We start from the raw sequence: 24,409 nt of genomic DNA, 5'->3' as shown, positions 1-24,409 counted from the left end.
CTCCATTTATCCAGCTGCACAACCACCCTCAGAGAGCCATTCTTCCTCCACCACACTTATCTAAATGCGATGGGGTAGCCCTAGGCACTGGATGATTTCCACTTGAAGTGTAGCTTGTGGAAAGAAACATTCGCAAACCGACCCAGTGACTTTTGTTTATTTGTCTTAGGTGAAATGTCTCCTGTTTCATGGTCACAGAGCATTCACCACAGTATAGTGCTATTTTGGGCACCAAACACATGCTGTAAATCCAAACAAGACACCTTTCACTTATATATGGTACCAAAATGTATGCTGGCATCATATTGGCACAATTCTTGTTTTCAAAGTACCTAAATGCTGCTTTAAGGCACTTCATTTCTGCTTGCCACATCTCCCATCCCTCTTTCTGTTTTTTTCTTGGGGAAAAACCCAGGATGATTGTTCCAGTCTCTGCTGTGCCTGTAAAAATTACCATCAGCCCAGCTAACTTTACCCACACCCACAAGATGCCAGAACTGCAGAAATTTCACAGTGCGTGTTGAAATCTTACTATTCAGCACTTTTGTGGGTTTGATGCTTTTATAACGTAGCTTTCCATGCTTCTGTGTTTGCACTGGGGTCAGCAGAAGGTCTGTGAAACACTGCTGACTTCCTTTACCTTTATCTACATCTACTCTTTTTTTAGTCATTATTATTTTGAACTCAGAAAGTGGAATCACTTGAATTTGAGCCATAGGTTTTATATCTTATAATGCCCAACAATGGAAGACTTTGAATTTTTCATTTATCATTGGCAACTTCAAAAACTGGCTTTAATTTAGAGTCCATGTGCCTTGGTAATACACAGACTTGATAGGTCTGTACTTAGTTTCCAGCTTCCCAGCTCTGTCAAGGTTTCTTGTCTCTCCTTAAAAAAAAAAAAAAAAAAATCTCATGCTACATCCAAGATGTATTTTGGAAAGAGGGAGAATACTGCTCATTTTAATTGGCTCTTTTATGTGCTTTGCACAGTCCTTCGCCAGTGTTTCTTCAGTTTGTGTGCAGAAGACATAAAAATCCATGCCTCAGTATGGGCTTCTAGCCACTGGTGTAATGTAATTAGTAAATTGTCTAAGAAAACAAAACAAAATAGAATCTTGCATATTTACCCAGCCAGGGCTTCTAAAGGAATCAACTGAATGTGCAGGAAACACAGCTCAGATGCAGTCCACTCTCAGATGGTTCATTACACACGGCCTTTCAGAAATCAATTTCTATTTTAGCATTTTGGTTTACTCACTGTGACAAAATATTTACAGGCTCCCTGCCTTTTTTCTCTTCACATCTTTTTCTACTCACTTGCAGAATCTGTTCAAAACAGTGGGCTGTCTTTTTACTTATGTGTTTCATTGTCTTATAGTAGAAAAAGACCCAGCTTTATGTATATCTTCTTACACAAATCTAATGAGAGAAGTTGTTTTCAGAAAAGCTGTCTGCTTTAGTTTTTTGCATAGTTATATTGTCCAATTTTTCAAAAACACCTTGGACATGCCTCAGGACAGCTTTGTAAAGGATACTGAAGGCAAATTTTTTATAAGAGTTTTCACTGGGAGCTTCAGAGGACTTCAGAGCATCTGTGAAAGAAAAATCACAGAGAGTAAAATGTGAAAAATCATTCTTTCCTACCTAGTACATCATTCTCTTAAGTCAAGGCACTTCTATTTACCAATGCTTTGACTACTGCAGCTTAAGTATTTTGAACAACAGGTCTCCACACCTCCCTGGAGCATCATTTGATAGGCTAACACCATTATTTAATTTCACTCTTGTGCCTGGCTAAGTATTTTTTTTTCTGTTCTACACTTATACCGTCCAAATATTGCCTCTGGTTTCTTGTTTTCATCTTTATTACCAGTTAGCTAAATGGTGTTTATTAAGGCACCCTGAAACAATGCAGAAAATGTGATGGACTGATCACATTTTGTCAGTAACAGTTGGTTGGAACTAAAGATTCCAGCATCAGAGCTCTGAAAGAGCAGTGGCATCAGGGTCTGATCCAGAATAAAAAACTTCAGTTTAGTCTGGCAATGGGCTGTAATATACCACCAGTGGTGGTGTAAAATTGTTCTCCCTTAGATACAAGAAAGATAATTTCAGAGAATTTAGAATTCACAGGAATATCCCCTGTGAAGTTTTAAGCTATTAATTTTACTCACAGATGTCAGAGATATGCCTGGTACTGTTCTGCAGAGCAGTCAAACTCATAGTTTCATGGTCTCAAGAAATCATTCCTTACAGCCACAAAAACCCTGACAGGGCAGTACCACTGCTCTGAAGCTCCAGACAAAGCAAGGAAAAAAAAAAAAAAAAATCACTGTTTTCTCTCCTTAATGCACAATTTAATACCCCAACAGTAATGAAAGCAATGCTCAAATAGGAGTACAGAAATGTTGGAAGGAAAGAAATAGGACATGTACATAACCTGGTGGCCTGCATTATCAGGGAGTGCAACATACTGAGAACATCATCAGTGAGGATTCAGTGCTTGTCCTGGAGCACTTCAGGGGGAGGACTGAAGAAGGTGGGATAAGTAACAGTGTTTATGCCAATATTGCTGGATAAAAAAGTCTCAGTGCTGGTGATGGACAGGGTAAAGGAGAATATAGAACTGTCTAAAGAAAGAGTTTTCTGTCCCTAATTGTAACCATATTTAGCTAGGGCTGAGAAGGGCAGTGAGGTAGAAATAACCTACATGACAAATTCCTCTCAGCTGTATTTGCTTTTGCTGCTTGTCATTGTAAGACAGAAAGTTAATGCTGTTTGAGTAACAAACTGAGCTTTTATACATTCAGTTTCAGTAATTTTTGTCCTTTTCCTCTTTTGTCAACAAGGCAGCATCCATGGCAGGGGTCTTGTAAGTCAAAATCACATATTTCTGTCATTCTAGACACAGGGTTTCATGTAGCTAGTGGATTGTCTCAGAGTAGTATCTGTTTTATTAAGCTATGGCTGAGATTGTCTCAAAAAGTAAATGACATTGATGTTTTTTAGGGAAGACAGATTGTATGAACTAGTTATTTGACATGACTTGCTTTACTAAAAAACACGTAAATATTCAAAACTCTTTCCTGGTATTTAGCATTTCTGTTTTTAGGAAACATCTCAAGCAGCAAATTATTTTGAAAGATAGATAGGAAGTCACTTTAAGAATCTCTGAAGAAAATTTTATGTTAATAGCTTAGAGTTATATCTTTTTACAGAAACAAGAAATATAATATACTGTTGTATACTCCTCCATAATATTGTTTCCTATGAGCCAAGATAACATGTATTAGCAGTTGGCATGTGTGATCTTTCCCAGCTGTTAAAAATTACTGTTAAACCAGTGTAATTACTGAAATGTTGCTGAGTTTATATAAAAAATAATGAAGTTTGTTTTGTATTTTTATTGTCTGTCAAATAGTAGAAAGGCAATTTTTCTAGCAGAGAAGAGGATGTTATTGCTAAGTTATTGCCAGTTATTGCCATCATAAGTCATTGCAAAATAATCATAAAGTGTGGTTTCCTTCTGCCCATTTCTTCCCACAACCTATGTCAATATTCAGAGACTGTGTTTATACGAGGATACAGTTTCAGAGCTCTCAATGGGACAGCAGATGCCTAAACCACTGCTGGGGAGGAGAGAAAAAGTAGCCGTCTAAGCATGTTTACTTGCAGCAACAAGGAAGTTCTAACTTGTCCCTAAGTGGTGACTCACTGGGCTGGGACTATAAAAGTAAAGGTAACTGCTCTCTAGAACATCAGGGCTTCAGACTTCACAAATCCAACATGATGCAATCAAGGCTTTCAGCTGCCTTTTTGTTTTTGTTGGGTTTGTCATTTTGCCTGACAATCCCCATCCCCCTTGAAGACAGCCATGAATTCACAGAGAAAGACCTTCAGTTTGCAGAGGTACAGTATAAAATCATTAATTTGCATGTTTTATGAAAAAACAAGCTCTGTAGTTGCTCTGTTTTGAAACTGGGTTTATTACTTCTTTTCCCCTTAGCGTTATCTCAGGACTCACTATGATCTCCGTCCGAATCCTGCTGGTGTAATGAAGAAAAGTGTCAATACAATGGCATCAAAACTAAGAGAAATGCAAGAATTTTTTGGCTTGGAGGTGACAGGCAAATTAGATGATGAAACATACGAGCTGATGCGGAAACCAAGATGCGGTGTCCCAGATGTGGGGGAATATAACTTTTTTCCTAGAAAACTCAAATGGTCAAAAACTAATTTGACATACAGGTAAATGCATTTTGAACTTTGTTACTGTTACTGACTTCTTTCCAGGTACCTTTTCCCATAGGTTGGTCAGTAGATGAGATTGACTAGAAAAGGCTTTACTCGAGTTTGACAAAATTCATGTTGCAGTTTGAAATCGGTACAGACCCACTTTTGGAAAGGTTCCCCAACCCTGTAGCTCACAGAAGTAAATGAGTTTATTTTCAATTGCACTGTGTCATGGAGGAAAGCTGGTGTGGTGTAAGCCAGTAACTCCTCATCTGGCCTCCATGTAGATACTCTGGTACATCCATGGTGCCAAATGAAAGAGGGGTAGGGACTAACATCAGGCACCTCACCACTGATCATCACAGCTTTTAATCTCTAGGTGATTCACCTCTGCTTTGGGTCTGGTTTAGTGTCTGCTTCATATAGGACTTGTCCTAGACAGAGCAGTGTAGATGCAAACCAGTCTGCAATATGGCTGTGAGAGCAGGGACTCACCCTTGTCCCTCTTCCATTTCACAGTCCAGGTGTAGATACCTATGCTTGGTCAGACAAATCCCTGCACCACTCAGAAAGTTGACCTTGGGAAAACACCACACTAAAAGGTCACATGTAATTCCTCCTCCCTTAATACCACAAGGTCATCTGTAAGGGGTTTTAACCAGCTGCAACCTGAATTCCATTAGCAGATTCCAGTATAATGTTGCTGAACTTGTATCAGTTCAGTATCTGGTGATAAATATTACTTTAATATGGATTAATCTAGTGTATAAATAGCTCTTTTGAGCTTTTTGTCCTTCAGGAAGTGAGGATCGTGAGATAATACATATGGTATAAAACAAGTTTGAAGTTAATGATATGATTTGACTTAATATAGAATATCTGTAATTTTCTATGTCTTCTGGTGCATACAAAACCAGTTACAGAAAGCTGTTGGATCATTTAAGATGCTTCCAGATGATTTTAATCAGAATAGTTATTATTATTATATAGTTATTATTATTAAATGGTTAATTTTTTTAATACTGTATGCAGCTGCTGACCTCTGGCTTTGGATGAGAACATAGGAAGGAAAAAAGCAAAATATTTTAATGAGGTATAGAGTCAGATAAAAGTATATTGCACTTTTTCTGCAATTCACACAATCTAACTGGAGATATTAATCTGTTTGATAGAATTATGAACTACACTTCAGATCTGAGACGTGCTGAAGTAGACAGAGCTTTCAAGAAAGCATTCAAAGTTTGGTCTGATGTGACACCACTTAACTTCACCAGAATACGAAGTGGTGTAGCTGATATCATGATCTCCTTTGGCACTAGAGGTAACACAGAACCAATTATTTTTACATTACCTCCCTGCCACTAAAATGATATATTGATTTCATAGTTTTGAATGTTGTTTTGTAGAGCATGGTGACTTTTACCCCTTTGATGGACCTTCTGGATTACTGGCTCATGCTTTCCCCCCTGGTCCAGACTATGGAGGTGATGCCCATTTTGATGATGATGAGGCTTGGTCAGATGATTCTCGAGGTAACAGAAGTTCCTGAGATTCTTTGAAAAGGTGGTAGATGGACAGTTCCATCCTGTTTGGTATCTGTAATCAGTTTGTTTTGCCTGTTTATTTTTCATTAGTCATTATCTTCTCTGTCTACTAATAGGAAGTTGGATTTAATCTCCAACCATAAATTTTAATTTATATACTTTGGAAGGGTAGTTATCAAAAAAAATGCCATAAACAAGGTTTTTTGTCATTTTAGCATTTCACTGCATTTAGCATTTCACAGCAGCTTTTTCTGAGTACAGATTGATGGGAAGTACCTTACTGAAGCCTGGAGAAAACACATATACTTAGCTGCAGATCATCTACTTACCTCTAATTTGAACATTATTCACTTCATATATTAGAGGCAGAGAACAATATGGAAGAGATAGAACAAAACACTGTCAACTGGAAGTTAATTCCTGATAAAAATGTTCTTGATTTGACTAGAACTAAGATTTCACCCCAGAGCTTTTTAGTGTCGCTAAAAAAAAAAAAATCAATAAATCTAAATCTGCCTATAGAGCAACAACATCAAATAAGATTAAGATTGAACACCAGTGTATGAGGTATTCAGTAAGGTCCTTCTTAGGACCCCTGGCAGTTTGAAAGAGGCAACAGATTCTTCATCATTTTTCCATTAATCCAGTTGTCCCCTTCATTGACCCATATGTTAAAGCACAACATTAAGTTGATAAGTTCAAGTCCACTTTGGTGATAAAAGGAGCTATACATTTACCTTCACTGCGGGTTTTTTTTGTAGGGTATAACTTGTTTCTTGTTGCTGCCCATGAATTTGGTCATTCACTGGGACTTGAACACTCCAGAGACCCCGGAGCTCTGATGTTTCCAATTTACACATACACTGGAAAAACTGGTTTTGTACTTCCTGATGATGATGTGCAAGGAATCCAAGAGCTCTATGGTAAGTCTGTATAATATATGTATATTAAAACATAGGCTTGCCTATATATATTGTATAATGTTACTAAAATAATTATTAAAACATAGCAATATTCTGATAATTTTTTTTATATATATTGGTAATGTGTATTTCTGGTGTTACTATAAGCTGTTATTGATGCACTGCATAGTTATTAAAGAGCTGCAGATTTTCAATTGCAGAAGTCATGACTGGTTAAGACCAATTCACTGAATTCTTGGCAACCAGGCTTCAGGAGAAGATGCTTAGGTTTAAGAGTTCAGAGGGGAAAAAAATTTAAAAATGCAAATAACACTAAAGAGTAGAGCAGTTGGTCACACTGCTGTATCTTTTGGTGGTGGTTAGTGGGGAGCAGAGTCCTTATACTTTTGACCAGCCTCAAAAGACAAGGTAAAAGTCTAAAGAGATACCCGAGTTTTATCATAGAAATATTACAACTTTTAGGCGACATTGAAAACTTGGAATAAAGAAAGCAAGTCTTTCACATTTTTGCAGCCCAGCTCACTTCCCCAGCACATTAATATATTTAGCTAAAGGAGAGAAAGAGAGAACAGACTTTTTCAAGTACAAATTGTCTGCCCATTTTACTTGTATTTATCATATTCTTTGGGACCTCTTCTATAACCTATTCAACAATCCATAGAAAGAAATTAACATTGTCAAACTTAGACCATACTATATGATTCCAGGTGCTGGAGACAAAGATCCCAACCCAAAACATCCCAAAACACCAGAAAAATGTGATCCTGATTTATCACTTGATGCAGTAACAGAACTTCGTGGGGAAATGCTGGTCTTCAAGGACAGGTAAAGAGACAGCTGTATCATGGATGGTGGGTACTGGATAAAAACTGACCAAGTGAAAACAGCATTTCAATTTTTGTTTAAGTAAAAATAAACTTTAAATATCGCAAGTCACCAAAGATGACTCTAGGAAACTATATCATAGATCTTTTTTAGTCAGGATTTATAGCACAGTTACAGACTTCTTTCCCAGTAATATGAAGCAAAGATGTTAGAGCTGAAAACTGTGTACACATTTTTCATTCCACAAGGTTCTCCTCAGCATGCATGAATCTACTAACATTTATTTGACTGGATATTTGTACTAAATTCAGAAGCCTTACATAGGGTAGTACTGTTGCTTCATAGGGTAGTACTGTTTCTTCTCTTCTAAATGAAAAAAAAAAATATTTGATGTTGTTTGAGATGATGACTGTGTGAGTGACAGAAATGGTCTGCAGCTATGTGTCTGTGAGGAAAGGGAGGGTCTATCAAGGGCTCTGTGCATTGAAAATTTTGCATTGTGAAAAACGTTAATTCTTCATTAACTAATTTGTACTATACCACATCAAAGATATTGCTATTCTGTAGTATGCCAAGAAACCTAAGATATATTTTCTTTTTTCTGAACTAGGTTTTTCTGGCGACTGCACCCTCAGATGGTTGAGGCAGAATTGGTGTTACTTAAATCATTTTGGCCTGAGCTTCCAAATAAAATAGATGCAGCTTACGAAAACCCTGTCAAAGATCTTGTGTACATGTTTAAGGGTGAGTTTTAAATCCTACTGGTGGCAGAAATATCTACATAGTTACTCATGCTTAGTGTGTGATACAAAGGTGATCAATTGAAGAACTAAACCTCCTACCTTCTTTGCTCAAAAACAATAAACTGTTGATTTTGCTCTATGCATATCTACTCAGTTTTCAGTTAATTAGGAGATATACTGTTAAGTTCAGATGCCTAGGATCACAGAAGTCACAGAAATCAGAGTGTTAGGGGTTGAAAGGGACCTTGAGTGATCATCAAGTCCAACTCCCCTGCCAGAGGATCACCTCATGTAGGTCACACAGGAAGGTGTCCAGGTGGGTTTTGAGTGTCTGCAGAAAAGGAGACTCCACAACATCACTGGGCAGCCTGTGCCAGTTTTTTGTCACCCTCACGGTGAAAAAGCTTTTTCTTATGTTTATCTATATTTTTCTTATGTTTACCTAACCTATGTTCCAATTTGTATCCCTAGTCCTACCATTGGTAGGATCATAGTTAGTATAAACAGTTTAATACCTGCTGAGTATCTGACCTAAGAATCTGTTAATTACAGGAAAATAAAGATCATTTCATCCTTATTTTATTCTGCTCTGGAAGCTGAAACTTCACAAAAGACTGACACATACTTTGTTCTTATTTTTAGGAAAGAAAGTCTGGGCTTTGAATGGCTACGACATAGTTGAAGACTTTCCTAAAAAGATATATGAAATGGGGTTCCCAAAGGAAATGAAAAGAATAGATGCAGCTGTCCATATTAAGGACACTGGCAAGACTCTTTTTTTTACTGGAAATAAGTACTGGAGGTAAGCTGGAGATGGACTGGTTGCTTCTTTTCAGTGTCCCTAGTCAGAACCTGTCCAGAAGTTTCAGATCAGCAGGTAGTTTCTACACAAGCACTCAGCTTGTGGTTTTCATTGATGCTACAGCTGTGTAGAATATACCATGAAGCTACATACCATGATTCCATAACATGGGCACACGTGGGCTGGAAGAGTGAAAGATTTAGTGACCTAATCTAGGACAATTTGTAATATGGTCATGTCTCCTAGACTACATTCCCATCTTGCTTCTTTTAGTCACTTGGGTGACCCAAAATGGTGTCAGTGCTGTGACAATAAGAAATACATCTCACTCTGTGATGGCTGCTTTCTGATGTCCATGAACGGGGCTTCCAGCCAGGTCTGATGTGTGATTGAGAGGTTCCCATCCCTTCCCAGTATCTCTACCAAGCAGCCTCAGAGGAGGCTTGGAATGCCAGTACATCCAAGTACAATCATCTCCAGACTATATGTACTTTATAGATCAGATCTGAAACAGCAGCTTTATTAGTTTTGTGTTTATTGAGCTTGTAGTCCTGGGGGAAGGGTGCCATGGTTCTGGCCCAGAGTTTCATTATTGCACTTAGATGTAAGTTACCTGAAGGCTGCTTGCTACTTCTGACGTGGGTAACTTCAAAGGGCATAGACCACACTCCTAGGCTGTTTAAATAATCTGTTTTTTTATTTTATTTTGTGTTTAATATAGTTATGATGAAGAGGCGGATGTTATGGATGCAGGCTACCCCAGGCTGATAGAGGATGAATTTGCAGGAATTGGTGATAGAGTTGATGCAGTCTATCAAAGAAATGGTATATAATCTGATACTGAAACTTTATTGCAATTAGTTGTCCGTGAAAGTTGAGATTAGTGTCCTGTGGGAGATTCTGTAATTTGGAATTTTGATTTTTTTTTTTTCACATAAACACTTCTGTTCTTGACTGAATTGGGTTTCTAAACTGTCCTCTGGCCAAGGTACTCTTATAAACTGTGTAGATACAAATTTGAGGAGCCAAAAGAGATCTGCTTCCTTGGTTAGGGAACCTGAAGTGACATGCTTAATATAGAAGTATGTAATATGTCCATTCCTTCAAACGGTGCCCATTCCTACCCAGCTCTTCCAGGAATGGTTCCAAGTCAGAGCCTTAAACAGTAATAAGCAAATCCTGCATTTTTTTCTGAAAGTGCAGTATAATCATGAAATGCAGAGCTTTACACTAAATTAAAATATCAGTTATTTCAAAACACAGATCTAGATCTGGCAAGTGGAATGACAATTTTTGAACATTGCACTTAAAAGAATTATTTAAAAAATTTTTAAAAAGATTTTTTTTTATTTGAAGGTTAATTTTGATATAACAGAGCAGTTTTCTCAGAGTTAATTTAACTTTCCTTTCCCTTAGATTATCTCTACTTCTTCAATGGGCCTCTGCAGTTTGAATACAGCATCTGGAGCAGAAGAATTGTCCGTGTCCTGCATACTAACTCACTATTTTGGTGCTAATTACAGTTGAGAGCCATGTCATAGGCTGCAGAGCAGCTTGTAGTACATGGAAATAGTAATATGGTCATATAGATTTATTAGTGGACAGCAAGGTTCTGTGAACAAGCACTGCCTACCTACCACCAAATGTATACTGTATATATGGAACTTCATAGCTCTATGTCAGTCTGAGACTGATTAACTTAATAGGAAAGAAGAAATTATTAGCATTTAGCATTACATAATTTAAAGTTACATCATTTCATATGTAGTATTAAAATGAAATGCTGGATACATCCGACATGATCATGAGCACTACTAATTCCCAGTAATCTGAGCATCTCCAGCACCTTTCAAGGACCTCCTAGCATTCTCCTAGAAATAGATGTAATAAAACCAGGAGTGCCAAATCTTCAAACAAATCATTCAGATTTTTAAATTAAATTCCTGTTAATGTGCTGGGAATCAGTTGTGTAATGACTGAGTTAGGACCTCACGGTGATCCTCTGAGCTGGGCAACACCAGAATGGAAAACTGGAGTTAGAGAATTCAAAGGTATTTGAATGTAACCCCTTTTGAATGGAATCTCCCCTTGGAAATGGATGTCTCTGACGTCTGGAATGAGCAGAAGTTATAGAAGCAATGAGGTGTTATTCCAAAGTAGACAGAAAAGCAAGAGAAGGAAATGTTCCCTCCAGAAAGCATCAGCTGGTATGACACTGGGAAAACCAGACCATAGCTGCATCAGCAAGGGAATCACACAGATTGAAACCTTGCACAAAGCTTTTCAGCTGCTGTAAACTGAAGGAGTTCAAGTGACATTTATAGAGGTTATATGTGCCAGCAGAGATCCTAAACATTTAAATGGAAGTATTCAAAATGTTACCTTTTTATTATGTTGGTTGCTCTTTGAATACTTATAGCAATTGTTTCAGTACAATGTCAGATACTGAACAAACAAATGTTTTTCTGTTGTTTTTTTTTAATCAATGTAAATGATGTGGGACTGTGATTATTTTGTACTTAAAAAAATGTTAAATAAACATTGTGAAATAATGAAGTCTGTGTCTTAATATTCCTAAAGGAAATGCAAGGAACTAGACCTGAAAAAGAACATTACAAGTGGAGAAATTTAAAGTTGACATAATATTGATAAAGCTGTTAGGATAAAAAGTACAATTCTCTATACATAATAAACAGAAACTGAATAATTTATACATCAAAATCTTTTTTTGATAGACACAGCATGCCTGGAAAAATAGCGTTTGACATTGGGCTGCATCTTAGAGTAAATAATCTGCAGTGAAACAAAGTTCTGGACATGTAACCCTTGTCCTCATTATTCTCATTATGAAAAGCTGGTGGAAAATACAGGGTTATTGTTGATTCTGAGTGCAGTAATTTTCAAAGGTTTGACCTAAGCCTCATTGCAGCAGAAAATGTAAAGGTGCACAGGAAAGCGAGGAGACATCAGTGAATGTCTTTCATATCTATGTGAGTTTCTGTTCAAACAGTATGTTTGGCATGGGTAAAAGGTACTGCATGGGAAGCTGGATCTTCCAGAGGGTTCAGCAGGATCATATCCAGCTGCTCCCCAGACCAAACAGTCAGATCCCTGTTTGCTGCTCAGCTGACTGGGAGCAGCCTTAGCAGAGATCCAAGAACTGCTCCAGCTAAGGCATCTGCACCTCCAGCGAGGGACATGAGCTACTCTGTGGTTACCTCTGCCACAGCTGAGAAAAGTACCACACTGTCAGTTCTTGGCATTTTGGCAAGAAAAAATCGAACCCAAAAATTCTTGTGCTGTCAAGTGGAAAGCTGAGGTCAGAAGCAGAGGGGCCCTGGAACTTCCATCAACCAAAAAGAAGCTCTCTGTCTCATGAGAATAACACTGAACAAGCCCCTGGTGGGGACCCATATGGGATATCATCCAAAACATCAAGTAGTGAAAATAAATTAGTCCTTTTCTTGAGGAAGGGAAGGAACTGACTGCTTTCCCTGAGATACTGTGGGTGAGGAAAGTCTACAGAAGTCTGAGACAGCTTTGTCCCAGGATGTAATATCACCAGAATTAGTAACTCCTCACCGAGTTGCAATTTTCGTGTTGATCTACACAAATCCACCTAATAGTACATTCACTGTTGGTAATTAACACACCTTTTATATCCATTTTGATCTCTTCTAAAAATGGTCATACGGAGGGGGAGAAAGGATATGTCAGGAAAAGCAATGTCAGGTGCTTCTCAGAACGAGTTTCTCTACTGGTTATATGATTCTGAATAAGTGGGATTTAGAGGATACAAATATATATTCCAGGAGAGAAAGAAGTGAGCAAGCATTCTCCTTTTTTGATCAGGTGATCCTCCTGGTGGATGAGGGGAAGGCTGTGGATGGAGTCTACCTGGACTTCAGCAAGGCCTTACACACCGTCTCCCAGAGCATTCTCCTGGAAAAGCTGTCAGCCCAGGGCTCAGACAGGAGCACTCTGTGCTGGGTTAGGAACTGCTGGAGGCCACCAGAGAGTGGTGCTGAACGGTGCTGATCCAATTGGTGGCCTCTCACTAGTGGTGTCCCCCAGGGATCAGTGTTGGGCCCAGTTCTGTTTAATATCTTCATTGATTATTTAGATGAGGGCATTGAGTCCACCATTGGCAAATTTGCAGATGACACCAAGTTGGGGGGGGAGTGTGGATCAGCTGGAAGGCAGAAGGGCTCTGCAGAGGGACCTGGACAGACTGGAGAGTTGGGCTGATTCCAACGGGATGAGGTTCAACAAGGCCAAGTGCCGGGTCCTGCACTTTGGCCACGACAACCCCATGGGGAGCTCCAGGCTGGGCACAGAGTGGCTGAGAGCAGCCAGGCAGAAAGGGATCTGGGAGTCTGGATTGACAGGAAGCTGAACATGAGCCAGCAGTGTGCCCAGGTAGCCAAGAAGGCCAATGGCATCCTGGCCTGTATCAGGAACAGCGTGGCCAGCAGGTCCAGGAAGTGATTCTGCCCCTGTACTCAGCGCTGGTGCGGCCACACCTTAAGTCCTGTGTCCAGTTCTGGGCCCCTCAGTTCAGGAAGGAGATTGAGGTGCTGGAGCAGGTCCAGAGAAGAGCAAGGAGGCTGTGAAGGGATCCAGCACAAGTCCTGTGAGGAAGGGCTGAGGGAGCTGGGGGTGTTCAGTCTGGAGAAGAGGAGGCTCAGGGGAGACCTCATCACTCTCTGCAACTCCCTGAAAGGAGGGTGTAGCCAGGGGGGGGTCGGTCTCTTCTCCCAGGCAGCTATCAGTAAAACAAGAGGGCATGGACATAAGCTCTGCCAGGGGAGGTTTAGGTTGGATATTAGGAAAAAATACTAATACAGCTAAGTAACTGGAGAAGGAATTCGACCTTATGAAACCGTGTTTCCTCAGCAATGCTCTGCAGAAAACTGCCCTGAGGACACTAGATGGCAGTGACAGCTTTGCTTCTTAGAGATTCTGCACGGAACCAAAAATGATACAGTGGGCAAGGAAGCTGCAGCTAATTGTAGCAAATTCTTACAGCTGGTGAAGATATTAAAAACATCCAAAAGTAACAAGTCGAATTTAATGATTATATTCTGCTGAAATGTGGATCCCTTTGTAGGAGGTTAGGAAATTAGAATGTTTAGGAAAGTTCTAGATCCACTTAATGTCACAGCCACTCATTTTTCAGTCGCATCAATGCAGTGAACTCAAGCCAGCACACTCCACAAATACTCCTGGAAGTATTGTACTCTCTTAATTTAACTTCAGTTGTTGGGAAATTACACACACGTGTATAGATGTATTCCAAGATCTCAATCTTGATGTTTGAATCACTAATACCACTCAGATCAGTAAGATTACTGAGCTTTTCTAGACAGAAATTGATTTTCCTATCCTGAAACTGCCTTTGAGACTTTCAAACATGTTTACTGCTTGCAATAGAAAAGTATGTTAAATTTTTGAAATTTTTAATGGAAAAATGTTTGTCTTCTGGAATAGTCAGTAGCAGTGCTGTCAATTAGCAAACTTACTAAGTATTGGAGGAAGAATGTACTGTTCCAGTTCTTTGCTCAGACTGATTTAAAGGAGGGTCTAGACCCCAGTCTTCACTCCTCCAGGTGAGAATTGCATATTCATTTATGTTGTGCTGAGTCTCTTTCAATCTGTCCTGCTGGAGAGATTTCCTCTTTACACAAATACAGTTAAACAGTAATTCACAAAGACTGACTACAAATCAAAAAGCTCATTTGGGATGTTGGATCGAGCCTTTCTGTCAGTTAAGTTCTTGTTTTGTTTGGGGTTTTTTTTTCACAAAGAGGAGTGTCTGCTCACACCGTGTGCAGTTCGTGGTTTTGGTGGTTCTGTTGTTTCTGATGAAAAATATTTCCAGAGAAGATCTCACATTTCTCACAGGATACAAAGCCCAGTGTGAGAGTGGCTGACTCCCACAGGGTGCAGGAGACTGTGAGAAAGAGGCTGTGTCTAGGCTGGGATCTTCCTCTTTCCTACCTAACAGAATTTTCATGGGGCTGACATATCCTTTTTAGTCATAGGCTTTTGGTTACACATTGCAGTGTGAACATCCAGCCGGGACTGTTCAGGGCTATCTCTGGCATTCACTTCAGCTGTCCCCTTGACTTCATACACTGTTATCTCCTGTGCACTGTGCTACAAGGAATGCACTCTTCCCATCTTCTTCAGAGAAAATGGATAAAGGAGGATTTTGCTCCCATTTCCCAGGCAGCAGAGATCCAGGCATAGCTTTCTGATTACATGTGAAACAGCAATTTTCCTACAGACACAGTAATGAAGTTCTGTGTGTATCTGAGTGAGTCACTTAAGTTGTATCTTTATTTTTTGCACAGACTATACCAGGGTCCTACCAGCAGGCAGCAGGAAGCTTATAGAGCAGTATCCCAAGAGTGGTCACATAACACTGCATAGTCAAACATTGGGCCTTGCATGATTCTGTTCTGCTCTTCTTAAAACAGACAGATGGGGCATTTCCAGGTTTAGGTGTTTTTTCCTTCACCCCGAGTAACATTATTATGTAAGTTCACTATTATAAGGACCACCACCCTAGGAAGAGAGTAAGAAAAATTCCCTTTTATACAGAATCAGAATGGTTTGGGTTAGAAGGCACCTTAAAGATCATCTAGTTCCAGGCCCCCTCCACCGTGGACAGGGTCACATCCCACTAGACCAGGTTACTCAAAGCCCCATCCAACTTAACTTTGAACACTTCCAGTGACTGGGTATCCGTGCCAGTGTCCCACCACTTTTACAAGAAAAAAAATCCTTCCTAATATCTAACCTAAATCTACCTGTTTCTGTTTGAAAATGTTTCTCCTTGTCCTATCACTCCACGCCTTTGCAAAAAGTCCCTCACAAGGTTTCTTCTAGGCCCTCTTTATGTACTGGAAGGCTGATCTAAGGTCTCCCTATAGCCTTCTCTTCTCCAGGCTCAACAACCTCCACTCTATCATCCTGTCTTCGTAGAAGAGGTTCTCCATCCCTCATCTTTCTGGCCCTCGTCTGGACCCAATCTAACAGCTCTATGTCCTCCTGTGTTGGTGGGTCCAGAGCTGGACACAGTACTCTAGGTAAGGTTTCAGAAGAGCAGAGCAGAGGGGAAGAATCACCTCGCTCCACCTGCTGGCCATATTTCTTTTGGTGCAGCTCAGGATGCAGTTGGCTTTCTGGGCAGGAAGCACACATACCTGCATGGCTTGTATTGTCTAAACACATTCTTCACATAACATAAAATTATGTAGTCCTCTCCTGAGCCTGCCATCCTAAGAGGAATCAACTGAGGGTTATTAATGTTAAAATGGTATTTAAAATTATTAATTACACCGGTACAGTTTTGGTATTATCAGGGCTGAAATTAATACCATTTGGTGTGCCAAACCACGACATGCAGCTTCTCGCATTATGACTATTGATTCAGGGAAGGACTTAGGTCCAAAAGACTTCCCTTCTCCTCCATTAACACTATTCAGATAATTATCTGGATTTACCACTGGCTATGGCTCTGGGTACTCTTGAGGTCAGGTGATTCTTACCTAGGCTTGTGGTACCTCAATAAAAGAAGGTATGTTGGCTCATGACCAGGTAGCATAAAAACCTTAGGACATCCCATGAAGCCTTAGCCACACAGTATTGGAGAGAAGATATCTCTGCTCACAGTGGCCAAATATCTAACCCTCTGCACACTTCCACACCTTCTATGTCTTGGCCATAGAAATGTAATAACTCATACATCTTACCTTTCATCCAAATTATGTGGTGTTTTGCTGTAGCACATGGAAGGGAGAGGGGGTTAACAACAAATAACGCAGAGCTGCATGATAGGGTCAAAAGACATCAGTGGTACAGAGAAGTCAGGGTAAGATAAATGCCAGGAAAGGTTGGTCTTGGGAAACTGCAAGGACCCATGGGATAAGGTGTTTCATCTCTCAAGGCACTGAAGGTACACTGGAACAATTAGAAGTGTTGTGGAGTAAAACAAAGGATAACCTGGTGAACTAACTCACCAGGGCAGTGCTTATGTGGTCAGGCAACTGGAATAACTGAGGCTGGTAAAATGTGTGCTCTCCTTCTAGCCAAATATTCTGATCTTTTCAGTTGATTAGATGCCAGCAGAAGCCATACAGGTAAACAATTTTAATGGCTCTGACAGAGCCTAGACACAAGGCTAGTTTATGCCACAAAGTAGCCCATATCAGAGACTTAGCTGATGTTTGGGCCATCTGGTTGTAGTTTCCAGGAATCATCAGAGGAACCCTTCTCCTAGAAAATCTGTGTGCGTCACATGAAAAATTTAGCAGTGTTTTATTGACAAAATGCCTTGGGAACATATTTGTAATTTCAGTGTGGAAGTTCTGTTCCAAAATAAAGGGAAAGAAATTCCTATATAGATATCAGTCCAAAAATTATCTTGCATATGAAAATAGATTTCCAAATTAGGTCAATTCCAAATTAAGAGAAGTAAAAATTAAACAAGGCTATCATACGTACTGTGGAAGTGTCCTGTCTATGATTCTGTTGGAAATCATGGTACAAATAAGCTTCATCCATAAGGAAAAGATGGGATCTCAGCATTTCTTGGAAACAAAATCTATTAACTCTATGCTCTATCTACAGTGGAACAAAGCAGTGAAATGACAGAGTAGTAATAGGGACATACAGAGATACGGAGCTATTAACAGGAGAATAAGGATGTAGTGGGAAACATAAAGCAAGTGATAACATCTGTTATTAGCAAGTGATAACATCTGTTATTTCCATTTACTTAATTTTACCACTATTATGAGCACCTGAAGTGTGAGCACTAAGCAAAAAGAACCCTTCTTGGGTCTGAACCAAAATTCAAACAAAATAGAAATCTCAACATTGAATTCACTTGGCTTTGATTGAGGAAGTAATTGCCCAGATAACAACCATTTTCAAGCCTTACTTGGGACACTTATTCCTCCCATCCAAGAAGTCTCAAGTTTTATAATAACTTGAGAGAAGATGCTAACATCCTATGTGCATAGTTTTGGACGAGCACCTAGATCTGCTGCCATTCAAATGAGAGTAGAAGCCCTTTGGCAGCTTTCTGCTGGGTGCCAAGAAGGAAAAGCACAGCTCATAGCTTCACATTTGGGAATTTTCTGCATTACATTAATGAATCTTGTATGAGTTACACACTATGAAACTGAGTCACTTGGTGCACAAAGTAAATATCGGATGTGGGCTCAGGATCTCTGTGAGGCCGCAAAAGCATCAACTCCGGAAGGAAAATACTTGTTGAAAATTCAGGCTCAAACAAAACAGAAATGTGCATACAGCCTTAAACAAATGCTGGAAAATTTAAATATTAGGGTTCCTCTTGCTCCATTTGCAGCTCTCTGCACAGGACTTTTCATGGCACTATAAGGAATGACTTGTATCATACTGACATATGTTTAAAGTCTGGAGTTTCTCCTTGGATCTAATGATTACAGTTTGTAGTAATCAAGTGAGTAGACTGAATCCTGTCATGGAATATTTCAAGAGATGCTGAATTTTGCATTGTTTTCCTTTAGTTCTTCTTTGCATAGGTACAGGCATTCTTAATATCCACATTCACACTTGAATCTCAGATTAAAAATTATAAAGTAAAATATGCAGATTTTTTTGCTTTTTATAAAAGGGTGCTCCCTACTAAATATTTTTAAACTATTGTCCTGGTTCACTGAATATGTTCTTATATCAAGAAAGTGTAAATAAGGACTTGCCTTCTGCAAGTCACTTGTTTAAGTATCTTTAGTAGATGTCTCATTTTCTTTAAATTTAACATTGATAGTACAAATTTTTTTTTTTTTGCATTTTGATATGAGAAATATTTTTTCATCCTCTTGTCAGTTTTGTCAGTCTTTTATTCTTGCTAGTTGGTTTGTAAGATTATTATGTTATTGTGTCTCCAGAATTATCACCAGTGTCTTTCTCTATACTTTATTACCTTATTGTTTATAGACAGCTGTGTTACAACAGGTTTACTTTAACTTCTGTCATCAGAAATACCACCTAATAAAGGAAGACAAGCCAAGAAAACACATATTTAAGAATTCCTCCAAAACTGCAGAAAAATAAACAGGATCCAAGGACATCATCAGTATTACTTCTGTGGTGAGTAAAAGAAATTTACTCTTTTCTCTGAGCTTATTAAGGATCAGAGATTTGCAATCTCACAATGTCTCAGCACTAACTGCTAATACTGAATCACAAAAATGCTCATCCACTCTGTTATAATGGAACCACTCAGGACAAAAACATTAGACAAAGATGGGGGCTGAGTGAAAGTATGACTTGTCTTACTTCCTCTGATGTGTCTTTCTATAGGGTACTTATCACTCAGATTGCTGTCCTGCTTTTATTATGCCAAGTTTGAGAGAAGCCTTAAAAACAGACAGGAGGAAAGAAATCCAGTCTGAAAATATACTTCTCAGAAGTAAGAGGTTTGGGAAAACAAGATATTTTATGACAGGGTAGAAGATCAGTGAATGTATGGAATGAAAACTTGGGGGAAGGGTAGGATAGGAATAAACTGTGGCAGCAGGAAAACAGGGAAGGTGGTCATTGCCAGTAAACTCCACCAGTGCTGAAAATGTGGGATGCATAACAGCAAAACTCCCAGGAGAAGGAAATGTCAAACCAATTTTGACAAATATGCAAGAGCCAAACATTTGATCCTATGCTGAAATACAGGGATAGATTACATCTTCCATCCCTGGAGGTCAGTCTACAAGGTTATGGAGCTGTAAATCTACCTCCATCAACACACACACACCTTAAACCAACCACAGCTGTGTGGGTGGCACAGATGTGTTTAGGCTTGGAATGTGTAGGCTAAGTTTTGGTGAGATGATATAATCAAAACAATTCTCAGTATTTCCAGCAATGCAATTTGTTACTGAAAATAGTGCACATGTAAAAGGTCTGTTTTTTAAAATATCACAGTGATATAAATAGTCTCACTTCCTCTGTGTTTGATGACTAACCAACAAAATGCTGTATGTCTTTGTAGTCAAGATAGAAGCTGCAAGCCTGTATGATTTGACAATAACTGTAATATTAGTGACTCAGATTAAGAATGACCAGAAGGGATTCTCACTTCTGAAATACTGGGGCAGAAACTGAGGCAGGGACTATGCAATTCAGAACTCTGTCTGTTTTGTCAGAAACATGCTGCTTCTTGTGGTCCAGGTAAAAGATGTCTCCATGGCTCAGAATGGGATGAGTCAATTCCTCCTCCCAAGAGTCTGAGCTCCAGGTAGATGTAAGACACAGTGAGCTGGCAGGTATAACCACAGCAGTCCACGAGCAGAGCTCCAGCCTTTAGGAGTCAGAGCCCATCTGCAGTTTTTAATTTTCCCTATGTTGGGATGACATCCTTTTGGATGGAGAAACCACTAGGCAGAACAGCAAAGACAAAGAGAAGGACCCACATGAAGAGGGCAGGGAAGAGGAGGAAAGCTGGGGAGATGAGAAGGCTCTCTGGGTATCTCAGATCTCAGACTGCCCCTGGGCTGCAGGGTCAGTGTGTGATGCAGCACACTCACATGGTCAGATGGAATGGGGAAACACTGAAGTGGGTTAGGGAACTGAAACATAGCCAGGGACCTGTGAGGTGGGAATTCCTTTCATATCCATTTGCTTAGATGTAGGGAAGATGCTTATTGCCTAGACTTTCTTATAGGTCACATGAATGACATGATTCAACAGTATATGAGGAGAGGGTGAGAAAAGTGGGTTTGTTCAGCCTTGGGAAGAGAAGTCTTAGGGGAGACCTAATTACCATTTTCCAGTACTTAAAAGGTGGCTACAAAGAAGATGGAGACTCCCTGTTTACAAGGAGTCATATGGACAAGGCAAGGGGCAACGGCCACAAGTTGCTTCTTGGGAGATTCTGACTGAACACAAGGTAAATTTTTCACCAGGAGGACAGTCAGCCACTGGAATGGTCTCCCAGGAGAAGTGGATTCCCCAATTTGGACAGCTTTAAGTTTCAGCTCAACAGGGTGCTGGGACATCTCATAAAAACTATGGTATTACCTAGAAGGGTTGGACCAGATGGTCCTTGAGATCCCTTCAGACCTGACATTCTATGATTGTATTTTCAAACTCTCATACTATTGGTGCTTGGTAACAGTTTTCATTTTTTTTGAGTAGGGTCTATACTAGATCTTCTGCTAACAAAATAGCAGTCTCATATGAAGAGCCAAATAGAAAAAAGGTTTCCAAGCCTGCCTGTTTATTGTCTTAGAACTGTTTTCAGAGTCAGACTGAACTCTTCCTGTTTGAGGTTTCAGAGGAAGAAGGATGAGTTATTCTTTTGTAAACAGTAAACATTTCCCATGAGCTGGTTTGTGAGATTCTGCATTTCCTGTATCAACAAAAGGAGAGTTTTACTGGGACCTGGTGATAAGTGATGTATATTTCTGAAAAAAAAAAAAAACAAAAAAACCAAAAAAAAACTGTTGCTATTTAACACAAATAATGACAAGGAAAACCTTGGAACCCCATGTGTGAGATTAACCAAGAAGGAGCTTTGGCTTATGTTGTCTTCATTCCTTCCCGTTAGGATGACAATGGAGCAAAGAGCAAACAGGCAAGTTGGTGGCAGAGTGATAATGCCAGAGCTGTGCCTTCACAGGCAAAGTCACTGTGGTCACTCCCACAGCTTTTAACAGAAAAATGTCAAAATTTGTTACATTTCTTAAGCACTGGGCACTATGTTGTACAGATAACTGTCTCTTTCAGTGGTCTAGTTGCACATTTGCAAAACCCTAATTCTTTAAGTCTGTAAGGCAATTGATATTTCTGATGCCAAGCATGGCCAGGACTGCTTAAGAGGTGAGGCATAGGACCAGCTCCCACCACATTATGAAGCACAGCAGCTGAACTGGACATAATTCTCTGTCAACTTGCATGCTAATTGTGATCTGAGCAAGTCAGTCCCCACATAAAATCACTGAAGACTGATGACAGCACAGAGTCACATGTCTCACTTGATTTTTGCCAGATCACTCATGCAGAATACAAGACATTCAGGTTCAAAATCCTTCTTTTCCGAAGAGATCCTAATACCTGCTTGCTACACCCTAGAGACCTGTGATTGTCAGATTTCTAAGCACCTCAAAGGCATTTTCTTGGACTCTTTCACTGAAGCTTTTCTTATTTGAACAACCATATTAACCCAGCAAGAAGACAGTGACACCAGAGCCCACGATTAGGGAGACTACTTGGTGCCAGGGCACTGTGGTCCTGTTCTTAGTTGCACTCATTCACATTCAAAGAACTTTCCCGTGGAGATCAGAGAAAGGGACTCTCTTCCACACTGTGGCAATATTTTTTGATATTTCTTCTGCATGAGCAACATGGTCTCTTTCCTTGGAACATCCCAGATTTAATGTGTGGGTGTAGTACTTGTCTAGCATGATCCAGTTGATTAATCTGCTTCCTCCCTTTGAATCATTAGATATTTCCACCAAACAGCTTGCAGGGATTAATTTTATTTCAAGCCCTCAGGTTCCCAAATTTGTTCTCATTTGCTGTGTCACACATTCTTCCTTCAGATGGCATGGAGTAAGTAGCAAAAACCTGGAGGGTCTTTCTGCACCCAGTAGGAGAACAAACACATGAAGCTATGGTGTATCATGTAACAGGAAATTATGCTTGCTAGGACTTGTGTGCAGATTAATATAGTTTGGATTAGTGTTGAAAGAACAACTTCAGTCCCCTGCATGTTAATGTGCTTGTATGCAATTTCTGTAGCAGTGCCTGCAATTGGATTCCACCAAAACAAGCAGGTCCCCCATCCCAACTGAATCCCCTGGGCACTGCTGTCACATTAATGACATATTCATGTCATTAGTGGCCCTCATTAGGCATCTCGTTCCTCACTCACCCCAATAAGTTGAAATCTTTCCTGCAATTTCGTTTCAAAGGGTAGAGAATTCAAGTATCATTCAGAGGAAAACATCCTGCAGGTAAAGATGTAATACAAATGTCCTAAGATTTTACAAAACATTTCCCAATTACAGCCTTGTCCTCTGGCCAGTGTCCCCTAGCAGTTAACAGGTTATAACCTATGATGACAGATGATGGAACATAGGACTCGCTTCTTATAATGAAGAATTGCAAAACAGAGTTAGTCAGCTAAGAAAGGTACAGGAGAACCTTCGGGGATGTAAAACAAAGTATAAACCCAAAGACCATCACACACTTACATAAAAATTTGTTTCAGAAGACCAAATGAAATGCTTCCATGATGTTACAGAAAAATGAAGAAAACAAGCTAGGTATATAACAAAAGCAGGAAAACATTTTTGTGCCACAGAACTACAAGATAAATTGAAAAGCTCCTTTTTTCATACTTAGTTGTGGGACAGAAATGGCAGAGGCAACACACTGCAGTGATTACCTCTTTATCAATAGTGAAAACCTCTTCTGTCTATGTAATCTGTTCTGAGTTTATGCTATTTCTTTCCTCTGCATTCATTTGCAAGTGCTCACTTAAATTCGAATAACTAAGACATCATGAAATTAATTTTGATTTGAGCTTAAGGAAGAGGTGATATATCTTGTAAGTAGAACTGTCTGACTATGACAGAAAAAGAAATTCCTCTTTTGGAAAGGTAGAAATTACTTTGGTTAAAGAAAAAGTTGGTGTGCAGCAATTATTTATTGATTAGGGGTGGGAGGAATCTGGTGGCTTTGCAATAAGTTTCCAGACATAGATGCTAAGTTCATTGTTAGGAAGGGAGGTTTACCCTCCACCCACTCCAGTTCTGTGTACTTTGCTTATGAGAACTGTTTGACTAGAAGTGCTGAATTAACTGATATTTCTGTTCAATGTATAATACAGAAAAAAGCAATAAAATATTTGATTCACAGATCATGGTTCTGTGATGGTTTATGCTAAATCTGTGAAATACCAGGTTGGTTAAAAAGCTACAATGATGTCCAGATGAGAAATGGATACACAATTACAATTCTAGTGCATAAGATGGAGTCAATGATAAAGAATCTATTGTTGGTATGAGCTGGCTTATGTAGTTGCCAAGAGAACAGACAATACCAATGCAGTATGAACTCTGCCAATACACTTGTAATCCATCAGAACCCTTGAATTAGTGGGGATTGGTGAAGACAGCTGCTATAATTTTATAATCATAGAAGTAAAGAATATCTTTTGTTGGAAGGGTCCCATAAGGATCATCAAATCAAACTTCCTGCTCCTGTAGGACTACCTAAGACTAATCCATATGACTAAAACATGGTCCAGAAGCTCCTTGAACTCTGACTGTCTTGGTG

At 39.5% G+C, this 24,409-nt stretch overlaps 1 protein-coding gene across 1 annotated transcript; it reads left to right on the top strand.

Moving 5' to 3' along the window:
* The first annotated feature begins 3,681 nt into the window (after positions 1 to 3,681).
* Positions 3,682 to 11,629, top strand: LOC139791943 (collagenase 3-like). Its single transcript, XM_071734498.1, has 10 exons — positions 3,682 to 3,912; positions 4,010 to 4,251; positions 5,409 to 5,557; positions 5,643 to 5,768; positions 6,542 to 6,703; positions 7,411 to 7,528; positions 8,139 to 8,272; positions 8,914 to 9,073; positions 9,795 to 9,898; positions 10,490 to 11,629. The coding sequence occupies exons 1-10, from the start codon at positions 3,790 to 3,792 to the stop codon at positions 10,588 to 10,590; spliced, it is 1,419 nt and encodes a 472-aa protein (XP_071590599.1). The 5' UTR covers positions 3,682 to 3,789; the 3' UTR covers positions 10,591 to 11,629.
* Positions 11,630 to 24,409: the final 12,780 nt, after the last annotated feature.

The sequence above is a fragment of the Heliangelus exortis genome, chromosome 1 (assembly GCF_036169615.1).
Source record: "Heliangelus exortis chromosome 1, bHelExo1.hap1, whole genome shotgun sequence".
In the NCBI taxonomy this organism is placed as follows: Eukaryota; Metazoa; Chordata; class Aves; order Apodiformes; family Trochilidae; genus Heliangelus; species Heliangelus exortis.
Note: the sequence above shows the minus strand (reverse complement) of the source record. Positions and strands in the feature narration are given on the sequence as shown.

Coding starts and splice junctions, on each gene's coding strand:
- LOC139791943 (XM_071734498.1), top strand. CDS start 3,790: ATGATGCAATCAAGGCTTTCAGCTGCCTTTTTGTTTTTGTTGGGTTTG. Junction 7,529..8,138: donor ATGCTGGTCTTCAAGGACAG/GTAAAGAGACAG, acceptor TTTCTGAACTAG/GTTTTTCTGGCGACTGCACC. Junction 9,074..9,794: donor ACTGGAAATAAGTACTGGAG/GTAAGCTGGAGA, acceptor TGTTTAATATAG/TTATGATGAAGAGGCGGATG.